Below are 14,048 nucleotides of genomic sequence, written 5' to 3'. Positions count from 1 at the left end.
ACAACTACGTCTCAGCCCCACCTCCTGTAGGAAAGATCAGTTGAGTTTGCTCCTCAGTCCAGACTTGTAATTTAACATGTGATGTATTACCTTTACAGCATCAGGCCATTTATCAATAATCAGATAATGAAAAAGTTTTAAACTTTTCTCACTTATACCATTCTTTACTTTTTTATACGCACAATTAAGAGTCTATGAATAACATGCCTTTTGGTCACCGAATTATTCCTAACCTGTTCTTCAAGTTGTTGCTCCAAGTTTTGTATAATGTCATCTTTCTCCTGTACCAGAGTCTCCAGATCTTGACACCTCTTATACAATCTGGTCTCCGATTCGCTAGTCTGAACATTAGCTGCTTTCAACTTCTCTTCCATAATCTGTACCTGTTCAGCAGGTGAAACACAACACCCTAAGTAAACTTTAATCATTTAATCATAAAAGTCATAATAAAATTTACCATATATTAAAGGCCCAACCCAGTGCTGCAAAATGCTAAAACAGATCAGAGATGAGAGCATTTTGTAGATCTTTAGCCAATAGTACTGCAAGGGCACTGCTAACACTTAGAGGTTTTGTTAACATCATTTCTAACTTCTGCGTCCATAACAAATAAAACTATTGGAGATAGTAAAAGGGGAAGAATATGATGACTATCTTGGGAACACTTACCTCCCTCATATGATTGTTATGAGGCTTAATAAAGGTCTGTGAAGTCTTTTGAAAGTCTTGCTTAAACACAGCACACATGAAAAGAATTAGTATTATTTTATTAAAATTATGACTCTTATAAAGATCTTGCTCATAGTCAATGAATGCATTCTGATCCAAGTCACCAAGATCCTGAATGAGAAAACACTCAGAACATGCTTAAATCCATTCCAAATCAAGAGAGCATTAACCATGTGCTTAGAGTTACACATAAACTGAGATGCTTTCTTGAACAGAGGCCAGAGACCATATCCAGGATTTGTGTCTAATTTTCAGGGTTATTGCTTAAACGGTTCTTGGATTATATGCTCTTCTAGGCATAGAGACTGTCTTCTTCTGTGTCTGTAAACACCTGGCACAATGTGGCCCCACTTTTGATTGAGGCCTTTGGGTGCTTCTGTGACATAAAAAAAATCAATGCTAAATTCACTCAAATATCAAAATGGGAAAGAAATAATTGTGGTACATATAGCCTTTTAAGGCTTGACTAGACCTATCTTTGCTCCACAGAAAACATGCCTAAGTCAGATGTTTAGTGTTTATACTAATTTATAAACAAAGAGAAACAATTTACAAAACCCAACTGCAGAACTTGCTCACTTTCAGCAGACCACTGTGTTCAGCCTTGAAATGCTCTTCCCACTGCTCATATAAACATAATTCAAATTCTAGCGTGTGAGAGAAGAGCTGAACTTGGGCAACAGACACTTTTCACCAAAGAAAATGAAACCATAAATCCTTTCAGCACTGTTAAAGAGAAAAGACAGCACTCACTATCGATGAATCACTAATATATATGTACAGACAGACTAGCAAAGGCCAGGAAACAGTGATTCATGCTGCTCCCAATTAACAATTCCTGTGTGCTTTTAAACTGATTTTTTTAAACAGTAAAGCAAATTGGGAGATTCATTAGTGGAGTACAACAAATTGAAGCTGAGAACATATAGCTTCTGTGCAAACCAAGGGCTTGGTCTTGCAATGCAATGGAATACCCTCAACTCCCACTAAGTTCAATGGAAGTTGATGGTCTTGGCAAAGCTCACAGGAAGTGGCCTCACCTTGTAGGCTTAGACTCCTACTATTTTGTTTGAGGAGATCTATGTGTGTATTTTAATTACTGCAACAATTAATGCATGCATACCATATGAAGTGATTTTTTTATGCTTTCACACTTTATATTACTAAATGATTTCATTTAATTTTTGATGCACATTCTTATATGGCATTGTTTGGGTATCCATCAGGGACACTGGTTTAGTCACTAAAACATCTTCATTTTGGGACAGCAGAGACAACCTAAATTTCATGTGTGGACTACTTAATCCCATGGACTACCAAAACTTTAAAAGAGGGCTCAACACTGGAGAATTCTCCTATTTTTACTTGAGAATATGGCTTTAAGGCACAAATATGTTAATTTTATATTTTTATGGTTTTGCTACTGTCAGGACTGTTTTCTCTCCCTTTTGCTTACATGTTAGTTTTACATTTGCATCACTAGAAAAAGATACAGAAGAAAAATACTGAACAAACAGAGAGATTCAAGACATGCACTTAATATTTGGTTTGATAGGTTTGACTATACGTTAAGACAGACCCATAACTGGGTGGCAAACCAAGATGTTACAACATCTATTAGGAAACATCTAGAGTGGGACATTTTAAAATATATTATCCTCTCCTTCTTAATACTAGTTAAGGAATATAGTAATATTTCTGAGTCACCTTTGCTAACACTGCTCTAATATGCCCTCCAGCAACAGCTATCAGACATACTGTACTTCTTCAATTTAAATGTACCTGTTGAAAAGCTCTCTCTGCTTGACGATCTGCATCAATAACTTGTCTCTCAAGTTGCTGCATCTGTATATACATATAAAACAGCATGTCATAAAATGTGCACTCCTTTTATAAGCTGCCACCAAAAGCTCCACAATGTAAGATAATTTCATATCCTATTTAGAACAAAAAATCTAATATGACCTAAAAAAATAAAACAAGTAAAAGTTAGGACAAGTTGCATTTGAGACTGGGGAAATAACCAATACATGAGCATGATATCAAAATATTCTTGAGGTTCTGCTAAAGTAGGGAAATTCAGTAAAAATTATCTTTATAATAGACCCTTGTGGCTAACTTCTGTACCATAATGGCTCTTCCCTGCTACCATGTAGTAGAAATGGTTTTGATAGTTACCCTTAGACCCTTAGCTCTTTTCTGTTCTTGAGGCCCAACCCTGCAAAGTGCTGAGCTCTCTTAGGTCCTATTGACATTAATAAGAGTCTATGGTACTTCACACACTGCAGAATCAGGTCCCTAGTTCCTAGTAAAGTTGAAAACTCAGTCCTCAGGAAAGACCGTACTGGATGCAACATTCAAACACCATCTGACCGAGAGAGCACAATGGACACCAGAAAAATCTGTGACCTACTACAAGATAGTAGTCAGGTACTGCAAAGAAAAGTCTACTAATAACTGTGCTGAAATATTATTTTTGCTAGAACCCTTCTATCATTGTTTTCCTGATATAGGAATTTTTTTTTCTGAGAACCAACTTATAAGAACAGGCTACAGAGTACCTGGGAAGACAAATATTTTTCAGCATGGTTTCAGGAGCTTGCTTCTGCAGAAATATTAAACTATTATTCCATACTGGTTGTCACTAGGACAGATGTGAGCCACAAGTGGACATGGCTTAAAGGTCATGCATTGACCACATGGGTCACTGTTCCTATATTATAGGTTACAGTCAAATATTTATGAGGATAATGCGCAACCTCAGAATTCGCAAAAAGAAAAGGAGTACTTGTGGCACCTTAGAGACTAACCAATTTATTTGAGCATGAGCTTTCGTGAGCTACAGCTCACTTCATAGAAAGTGAGCTGTAGCTCACGAAAGCTCATGCTCAAATAAATTGGTTAGTCTCTAAGGTGCCACAAGTATTCCTTTTCTTTTTGCGAATACAGACTAACACGGCTGTTACTCTGAAACCTCAGAATTATGACTTGAAAAGACTCATATACAAGTGCTAAATATTTGAAGAAGGGTTTATTCTTCCTACAGACAATGTCACCGTGTCTTGCTGGTACTCTATTTCTCTCATTTTCCAGATTCTTGGCTTTTTCAGATGTCAATCCATACCACCAGTAACAGATTTGTGTAGTTTCAGTACTTCGTACAGACAAGAATACACACTTGTCACTTGCTGTCAAACAAAAGGCAGGGAAATGAGAGAAGAGAAAGTTTGTACTAAACTAAGAAAAGCTGTCATTAACCTCTTAATATCTCCGCACTTTAATAATATTTTAAAAAACTTCACACAATCGCATGTAATATGAATCAAGGATTATAAAGTTATGATGGTTGGTACAGTGCAAATAACCATAACTGTGCTCCCACATAAGCTCTTTTGAAGGAACAGGATTATGCACTAAATGTTTAGACAGAGAGGTGAGGAGTTAAATACCAATTTGGAACAAATTGTGTTCCTTTTTGTCTGTGTAATTAAAACCAAAACCAAAACCCTGTTTGTCATTAATCTTGAGTTTTTTATCATTAGGTTTTAAGTTTTATAATTTTGTATCCTAAATTTATTTTTCAGCGTTGTGGTTTTAGAATGTCTATTGAAGTATGAGATTAGTTTACAAAGCTTGCTTTAATAGGGCTGTTTAACATTTGCTTTCTTAATAAATTTGTAGTAAGGATTAATTTCAATGTTTGAGTACATTGATAGCTAACATCATGCACTACACTAACCTTTCAGTGATGACACACATTACATTACATAGTAAGGAACATGTAATAAACATCTAACATTCTATTGGCAGTATGATAGAAAAATCTTTTAAGTATTCATAATGTGGCTTTACTGCAGATGAGTGGCAAACTGTCCAGAGTTTTCAAAAACTTGTAAACATAGGTGGAATACCAGTGTCAGTGTTTTGTGAACCACTAATACATATACCATAAGTAGAGGTTCCAATTTGAACTTTAAACTAATTTTTACCAGAAAGAACCAGCCAAAAAGACTGGCACACATACCTACTGATTTATATATGGAAATAAAACCTGGAAGTTTTGCTAGCCAGTTCCAATCACGCATATCAACTGTCCTTCATTACAAGGGAAATACCTCATTAAATGACATCCATGCCACACAAACATGGCATGATTTCACTTTATCCTTTTGTAAATTATTCGTATCACAAATGCAAATTCACGAAAGTGATGTCATAGGAAATGTTTGTGATCAAACTAATCCCACATCATTTTGAGCTTCCTGTTTTATTATTTTTGTATCCCTGCTTGAGTTTATGTCCTACATTTGGAAGTTGGCAGGAACACATCACATCAATGTAACAGATCTTCTACGTCCTCTTCCTTCACAGGATAGCTATAGCTGGGGAAGAAGCCAACATTTCACAAGTTGAGCTGTCTGATCACTTAGCCAGCCTTTGGCTTACCACCATTCCTGTCTAGGAAGCTGACAGACCAGAACAAACACATTGCATATAGTGTAAGCTGCAAAACCCCTAAGTTATACTGAGCTTTGCAGGTTCAAATTTATTTCTTGAACAAACTCCCACTCAACTTCTCAGAAAATAAAAGGCCTCAAGCCCTGAAAACAAAACACAGCCTCCTTAGCCAATGTCTAATAATAGTACCATTATGTAAACAGCTAGACAATAGAACTGCTCTTCTGCACAGCACTTTACCATGAAATACAGGAATTATTCCCGCACCTCCATGCTGTTTCCAAGCATATGTAACACTATGCAGTGCTGGCTAGAGGACTATAAATACCTAGACAGAAGTTAGTGACATGAATAACATTACTTGAATAAAAGCTTTAGGTGTTAAACTATAAATAACAATCTGATGGAAATGACCTGACAAATTTACCGAGAAAAATAACGCTGAAAGTGTTAAGAATGTAATACTGTGATTAATATTTGCTTTTTGTAGAGCTGACTGAAGAAAATATGTTAAGTAGTTTTGCATGAGCTCACAATATAGATAAGTCAGCCAGCTTTCTGGCAGCAACTACACTTTGTTTTTGTAATTTGGAAACTTTCTGAAGGCTCTCAAATGTATGTTTGGCTGCTCCCGTGAAATAATACAACAATATATTCTGTACTTGCTAAATAATATACCACAGTGACCAAACTTTAGTAGTAGTTCTATTATATGGAACTGGCTAATGTTTCAATAGTTAAGGGCCAGATACCATTTCCTCAACAAATCCTGTTTTTTTTTTCCTTCGGGGTTTATTGACTTAGGTTTATTTTAGAGAATCTACCCCAAACTTCAGGCATTCATATAACAATTGCAATAATAGTCATATAATAGGTACAATACAAATGTCAAAATTCAAAGTTCACACAAATAATCTGCTCAAAAACAGAATATCAGATTCCACTTGGAAGCTAAACAGAAGCCAGTGCAGACTCCGGAACAGGAATATACTGTGCTCTCTGCATGAAGCACCACTTATGGAGACACAATCTGCTCCAATTTAGCTTATGGATGTGTAAGCGGGGGAATAGTCCCACTCTTGTGGGGAACTTTCCTGGCTTCTGCACTATCCTGGTGAAGTGGGCTAGCGAAAGGATCTCAGTCCTCGCTCCCACTTCCTTTACCCAGTGGCCTCCCTGCCCTTGAGGACTCCCCTTCCACTCTCCTGTCTGGCAGAGTCCTCGTAACCCCAACCAGGCTGGGCCCAGGATTCCTGGGAAGCTCGACCCCCAACCCTGCTGTGGTCACCTAGGACAGGGGCTAGGGTGTCCCCACTCCGGGGTACTCTGTCTGCACTGGGCACTTCTCTGACCCACTGACCATTACATACAAGTTAAAGCAAATGCAAGTTATTTAATCAACAATTAAATTTAAAAAGAATAAGGAAAAATGGGAAAGGTTAAAGGAAACACATCAACCTGGTCTGTGGGAGGAAACATCACAAACAGTGTCTCTGGAATGTCCAGGCAGTTCACAGTCTGCTCCTTGTAAGTCCCAGGCCTTCTTCTCAGGCCCTGGCTGTGCTGCAGGGATGCTGCGGGTTGGACACTTGCTCTGGTGGTGGCCACACGCTTTCAGGCTCTAAGTGGTAAGACCCTTCTTCCCAGTGTCGTCCCCGCCCAGTCGGGGTTACAATCCAAGCCTGGTCTGCAGAGCCTCTTGGCTGAGGCGTCTCCCTGTGCTGGGCCCCCTGCCCAGGGTCCTCCTCGCTCTCCCCAGCTGCTCACCGCACCCAGCTCCAGACTGCTCCTGCCCCAGCTGCACCTCTCTGTCTCTGCTGCTCTGCCTCCAGTTCCCTGGGCTGCTTCTTTGGCTCCTCTGCCTCTGGTTGCTACAGCGCTGCTCCCAGGACAGGTCTGCTCTGCAGGCTGCTTCTGTGACTCTGCTCCCAGCACTGACCTGCTTCCTGGGCTGCTTCTCTGGCCCCTGTGGCTCTGGTTGCTGCAGCTCTGCTCCCAGGGCAAGTCTGCTCTCTCTGGGCTGTGCCTCTGGCTTTGGGGCTGCAGCTCTGCTCCCAGGACAGGGTCTGGTCCCTCTGGATCTGGCACAGCTCTGCTCCCCAGCTTAGCTTGGGCCCCTGCTTTCTCCTTAGCTTGGCCCCACTCTGTCTGTCTCAGGCAAATCCCGCTCACACGGAGGATGGGACCTCCCTAGCCTCCTGACTCCCTGATTAGCCTGCCCGCCCTGTCATTCAGGCTGACCTGGAACATTGGCCTCTCCCCATTGTTCCTGGGGACTGTCAGTCTCAGGGTCCTGATTTCCCATAGACCCTTCCCCTTTTAGTACTGGGAGCTAGCCAACCAAAACATCCCCACTGACTGTTAGCAAGGGGGCAACAGTCCCCTTACAGATGGATGGCCTGAAGATGTAGCCCCACACACAGGGCCATCCTTACCCATACACAAATTACGCAGCTGCGTAGGGCACCAAATTTCCTGGTGCCCTACGCAGCTGCATGCTGCTCCAGCCCCTGCTCCGCCTCTTCCCCATGCCCCTGGCCTTGCTCCGCCCACACCCTGCCTCTTCCCGCCCCTGCTCCGCCCCTACTCCACCCCTTCCCCTGAGGACTGCAGCAGGGGTCGGGTGCCCTACACTCACCAGACAGCAGTAAGTGGAGCAACCTGGCCCCAGCCCGCTCCGCGCTGCCGTCTCCCAGCCGCGCCACCGGTAAGTGCTGGAAGGCAGTTTCCCTCATTTCCCAAGGCTGGGAGCTGAGGGAGCGGTTTCCTCCCTGACCCCCCAAACCTTCCCACACCCTCCGGAGGAAGCCTGGGGCCACACACCCCCTGCGGGGGGCTGCGTAGGGCACCAAAATGGCTAGGGACAGCGCTGCCCACACACAAGAACATACAATGTTCTAATCTCAAGGTGACAAAGACATAGATAACTACAGCAATGTCTGCATTCGAAAATAAAGATTGATGTGTTTCACAGAGGCAGATGGAAGAAAAAAGCATTCTTGGCTACAGCCTCCAGGAACAGCTCCGAGTCTAAGAAGAACTTTATATAGATAAATTGTTTAACAAACAGGCACTGGCCCTCAAGCAGGAGTGATGATTTAGGCCTGAGTCTTGCAAGCCTTTTTATGCAGGGTTATCCCTGGACCTATGCAAAGCCCCAGTGCCTTCAATGGGATCACGCCACACAGAACAACTTGTGGGATCAGAACCACAGCCTTCATCAGCTCTTTTGTAGTCTTCCTTAGAACGAAAGAGCATATGCAAACTGGTAGCCCAGACCATTCTTGGATTAACAACAGTTTGTAAAATCTCACATACTGTTTATTCAGATCTATCCCTTTATGATAAACCTGGGGGGAAAAGGCCAAATGGTATTCACAGGATTCAGCATAAGTATATAGTTAAGCCTAATTTCCTGTCTAGCTTCTGACTGTAAATGCACCAGGGACCAACTTGAACCAAAGCCTCAATTCAACAAACTCTTTCTGAGGAATTCATATCCATGTATCTCGACAGTTAGTCTGGGCCCTTGTTAGTTAAACTAATCTGAAACACTGTCTCCAAATTTGTTAAAGATCTGGAGATCTCCTAGGATTCTTTAATTTACTTTTATTTTGTATTTTTAAATATGAAAATGTATATATTATGAATGTGAACAGAAGATATCTAACTACTGTACATGTCCACAGACACACAGGAATCAACTGAAGCTTTAAATAATCTATTACCCACTTCTACATGAATGAGTAAAAATCCTCTCTTAATTTTCAGATAATGTATGGCTGCACACTGAATCAATAATCTGAACTATACACAAATGGTTTAATGGAAAAAACCTATGCAAATAAGAGAAAAAATTCAGAATTTTAACATATAGCAGACAATTGCTTAAACTTAGTGAATAACTTACAACTCTACATCTGACACAAGTCACATCACTCTAGCTAAGCTCTTTTTGTTCAAACAATGCCACATGTGAATAAATATTGAATGCCTTGAGGAAACATAGCTGAAACATAAACAGCAAAAACCATGTGTTGCCCTTGAGGTCTGGTCAGTGCAGCACTAACAATGTGTTTTTGGTTTGGTTTTCCTATTACAACAAAAACTTATGTGCTCAGAGGCATTTTTCAGAGTTCATCTGAAAGTCTCTTGATTGTATACAGAAACACTTCAGTGTTCATTCTTGTGCAAGTCAAAGAACGCTTCATCACTTTAAATCTTTCTAGTTACATAAAATCAGACTTACGGTTTAGTTCTGAAAATATATATAACCAAAAAGCCATCTCATTATTAAATTAAAGTATTCCACAAATTCATTCTCGTTTCTGCAGTATATATCATCAGCGGGGGAAAAAAGAAAACATTTTGTATTCTGTGCTTTTTCTAAAAAGCAGTGGCCAGTGCCCATAATTTAATCCTCAGGCATATTTTATAAGCGCCATTAATCATCAGACATATTTTGAATTTAAAGTTATGAGACAGCAGCTAATATGACCGTTCTGTATTGTAGATCCGAGAGGAATTTACTGTGTCTTAAATAAAATAAAATACTTAAATGGATTTAGGAATAAGTTTTGCAGAACACAAAAACAGAGATGGTTCTAAGGATAAATAAAACAAAAATGTATAGTGTAACTCAAAAAATTAGGGTGGACATAATGGGCTAAATTCTGTTGTTACATCATCCCTATTTAAAGATGATCTTCAAGGAAGAAAGAGTGGAAAGAAGTGGAGCTGACTACTAATATTTAGTGCAAATATCTGGCTTCACTCCACATGCTGTTATATCAAGACATGGAAATATAAAATCAGTAAACTATATGAAAATATAAATGATGTGCAGAGTAACTGGAAAATAAGTTATTTTTAATATTAAGGACATCTCCCCAGACTTCTGCTGTAATTTATTGCTGTGAGACTTTGCTCCATTCTGTCTTGCCTCTATAGCCATGATTAGATGAGGAAAACAGGTCAAGTTTTAAAACATGTTAATTAATATGTTTTAAGTAAAATAATTTAAATAAGACTTTGTGCCTATTCTGGATGGGGCAAATCATGTTTAACTATCTTATCTGGTTGTACTTAACCTTGATCACAACTAGTTAACATATTATTAAGCATTCACAGACCTTCTAGTCTGACCTTTGGTATAACACAGGTCATAGAATTTCCCAATACTAATTCCCAGAGCATATCATTTACAATAAACATCCCATTTTGATTTTAAAATTACTAGTGATGGAGAATCCACCACGACCCTTGGTAAGTTGTTCCCATGGTTAATTATTCTCACTGTTAAAAACTTAAACCTTTTATCCCATCTGAATTGGTCTAGCTTCAACTTCCAGTCACTGGATTATGTTATATCTGTCTTTGCTAGACTGAAGAGCCTATTATCAAATATTTGTTCCCCATGAAGTACTTACATACTGTAACCAATACACCTCTTAACCTCTCTTTGTTAAGCTAAATAGACTGAGCTCCTTGAGTCTGTCACTGTAAGGCATGTTTTCTACTCCTTTGGTAATTCTCATGGCTCTTCTCTGAACCCTCTCCAATTTATCAATATCATTCTTGAATTGTGGACACCAGAACTCAACAGAGTATTCCAGCAGTGGTCACACCAGTGCCAAATAAAGAGGTATTGTATTTGATGTTGATGCATCCTAGGATTGCATTAGCTCTTTTGGCCACAGTGTCTCACTGGGAGCTAATATTCAGGTCATAGTCCACCATGATCCCCAAATCTTTTTCAGATTTATTGCTTCCCAGGATAGAGTTCCCCATCCTGTAAGTATGGCCTACATTCTTTGCACCTAGATGTATACATTTACATTTAGCTATATTAAAATGCATATTATTTGCTTGTGCCCAGTTTACCAAGCAATCCTGATTGCACTGTGTCAGTGACCTGTCCTCTTCATTATTTACCACTCCCCCAATTCCTGTGTCATCTGCAAACTTTATCATGGATTATTTTGATTTTTCCTAACTCATCGACAACATTGTTACATAGTGTAGGGCCAAGAACTGATTCCCTGCAGATCCCCTAAATAATATACCCACTTGATGATTCCCTGCTTACAATTATATTGAGAGCTATCAGTTAGCCATCTTTTAATCCACTTAATGTGTGTCATGTTAATCATATATTGTTCTAGATTTGTAATCAAAATGTTGTGCAATACGAAATCAAACGCCTTACAAAAGTTATATTACATCAGTATTATTACCTTTATCATCCAAACTTGTAATCTCATAAAAAAAATAAGTTAGTTTGACAAGATCCATTTTCCATAAACCCGTGTTGATTGGCATTAATTATATTATATTCCTTTAATTCTTTATTGAGTTCTGCATCAGCCACTCAATTGATTTGCTTGGGATCATTGTCAGACTGACAAGCCTGTAATTCCCCAGGTCATCCAGTTTACCATTTGAAAATGGCACAGCATTAGCTTTCTTCCAGTTTTCTGGGACTTTCCCCAGTGTTCCAAGATGTATTGAACATCACCATTAATGGTCCAACAAACTCCTCAGCCAGCTCTTTTAAAACTCTTGGATGCAAGTTATCCAGACCAGCTGACTTAAAAATGCTAACTTTAGTAGCTGCTGTTGACCATACTCCTGAGATACTAGCAGAATGGAAAGAGTGTTATCATATGTGACTACATAATCTGTTTTTCCCCCCAAATACAGAACAAAAATATTTATTGAACACTTCTGCCTTTCCTGCATTATTGAGACTTGTACCATTTCCATCTGGTAATGGACCAATATCATAGAATTTTTTTGTTCCTAATATTCTTAGCCTACACGGAGTATCTTTCAGGGCTGACAGAAGGAATGTATGTAATTGGAGATGCAAGACAAGTTGGGTTCCTGTTGTGAAGTCCTGTAAAAAAAAAAAAAAAAAACAACCCACCCTCTTCTGGTGACTTAGCTTAAGACAACACTTAAATGATCTTCAGAAATATCAAACACATTATTTTATAAAGTGGACTACATACGTACCATCATATTTTCCAATATGATCTTTACTTCCCTATTTACCAATTTTTCTTCTACATATCACACATTTCCCATAAAGCCATGTAAAATCTCTACAAACTATAGCCAGCATTAAAATATTAACTAACCAATAAAGTAAGCTATATAAACAAATCACAGATGGCATGGTTTTACATCACTCTGTCATCAATAAACATTTCAAAGTAAAATAAACACTAAGAAAATTTGTAAAGGGGAAGCTAGCACATACATTTATTTGCAGGCACTTTGCTCTTTACCAGATCATTTTTATATAATTGCAGAGATGGTACATTAATTAAAAAGGTTTATCTTGCCAATGGAATGTTGCATTTTATTGGTGTGGAAACCCTTTCTTGTCCCATAAAAACTATGGGACAATACTAATATTTATCTATATTCACAAAATGAAATATACTCCTGTAAAGAAACTGAGATCCCAAGTTAAACATTTTAGCACAAAAGCTTTCCCTTGGAATAAATCCAAAACTTTAAAAATAGTTAATGTTCATGCTGTAGAGTTCCTTGCTGAATAATCTCCAATAAAAAAAGCTTAATGTGTTATCCAGATCTTGAAGGATCCTCAGGATAGCCGGATAGACCAAAACGTGGTGAACTTTCTTCTCCTTCTTCCTGTTGCATAACAAAGTGGAATTCTACTTATCATATCCTAGGTGAAATTCTTGAAAAAAAATTTTATGTTCTCGGTTGGCAATACGCCCATGCATAGAGACCCAGTTCCAGGAGACCTATAATTAATTAATCGAAGCTCATATTTAAAGAGAGAGAAAAAAGTAAGTTTCTAGTCATCATGGGTGCAAAGAAAAGCTTGAAAGCAGTGTAACTAATGCATTAGTTACACTGCTTTCAAGCTTGTATATACACAATAGCTCTGAGAAGTCTGAATTGCCCCATGCCTCTTATTTTGGTGCTAACTTCAAGATCAACTGCTCTGGGTGGCCCTGCCAATACCGACTCACAGTGAACTCTGTTTTGGCAGGAGGAGAGGGTATAGCCTATTCTACCACAAACTTCCTGTGTGACCTTGCACAAGTCACTTAGTTTCATAGAATCATAGAATATCAGGGTTGGAAGGGACCCCTGAAGGTCACCTAGTCCAACCCCCTGCTCGAAGCAGGACCAATTCCCAGTTAAATCATCACAGTTTCTCTGTGCCTCGGTTCCCCATCTGTAAAATGAGGATAATAGTACTTCCCTCTGTCACAAGGGAGCTGAGATAATAAATACATTAAGGACTGTAAGCAAGTAACTATAATGAAGGCTTTATAAGTACCTAAGATAGCTACATAGGCCCAGCCCACTTACCCAAGCATATACAATGCAGTTCCTGTGGTAACTACTAGAGGCCCTCCTGCTGCCACTCCTGTCTCTCCAGATCAAATTTGCTCAGTTCAAAGGTTTAAAAAAAAAATGCTTTCTAAAGGCCAAACATGCAAATTCAGCTGACCTGAAAATAAAGCTCTTCTCCCCACACCCTTGTCATCACTGGTAACAAAAATTCTGCAGGCTATATTATGCCAGCTGTAACACTAATGCAACACTACTGTCTCCAGATTCTGTCCTCAATTACAGCTGTGCAATCCATAGAACATTCTCATACATCCTTCTCCTGGAAATAAAGGTAGCTAGCAAACATATCCTGTTTCTGCAAGAATCTAAATTACTGGCTTCAGCTACAAAACCAAGACTGCTATCATGCCTCCATTTACTCCATGAGCATTTCCTGCTTTTACCATTCACCAGTGAGCTTCTCCCTTAACCGCTTCTATATTTTCTCTCATGCTGGCCCTTATGAAATCCCTGATAAA

At 39.2% G+C, this 14,048-nt stretch overlaps 1 protein-coding gene across 1 annotated transcript in view; it reads right to left on the bottom strand.

The window, feature by feature from the left end:
- Positions 1 to 14,048, bottom strand: part of PLEKHH2 (pleckstrin homology, MyTH4 and FERM domain containing H2) — a 120,779-nt gene that overhangs the window by 72,602 nt on the left and 34,129 nt on the right. The window contains exons 3-4 of the mRNA XM_077813847.1: positions 2,512 to 2,574; positions 234 to 383 (exon numbers count right to left, since the gene is read on the bottom strand). Coding sequence (XP_077669973.1) covers positions 234 to 383; positions 2,512 to 2,574 — 213 coding nt within the window. The remainder of the gene's footprint in view (positions 1 to 233; positions 384 to 2,511; positions 2,575 to 14,048) is intronic.

Source organism: Eretmochelys imbricata, chromosome 3, assembly GCF_965152235.1.
Source record: "Eretmochelys imbricata isolate rEreImb1 chromosome 3, rEreImb1.hap1, whole genome shotgun sequence".
NCBI lineage: Eukaryota > Metazoa > Chordata > Testudines > Cheloniidae > Eretmochelys > Eretmochelys imbricata.
This window is presented reverse-complemented; position numbering and strand designations above follow the sequence as displayed.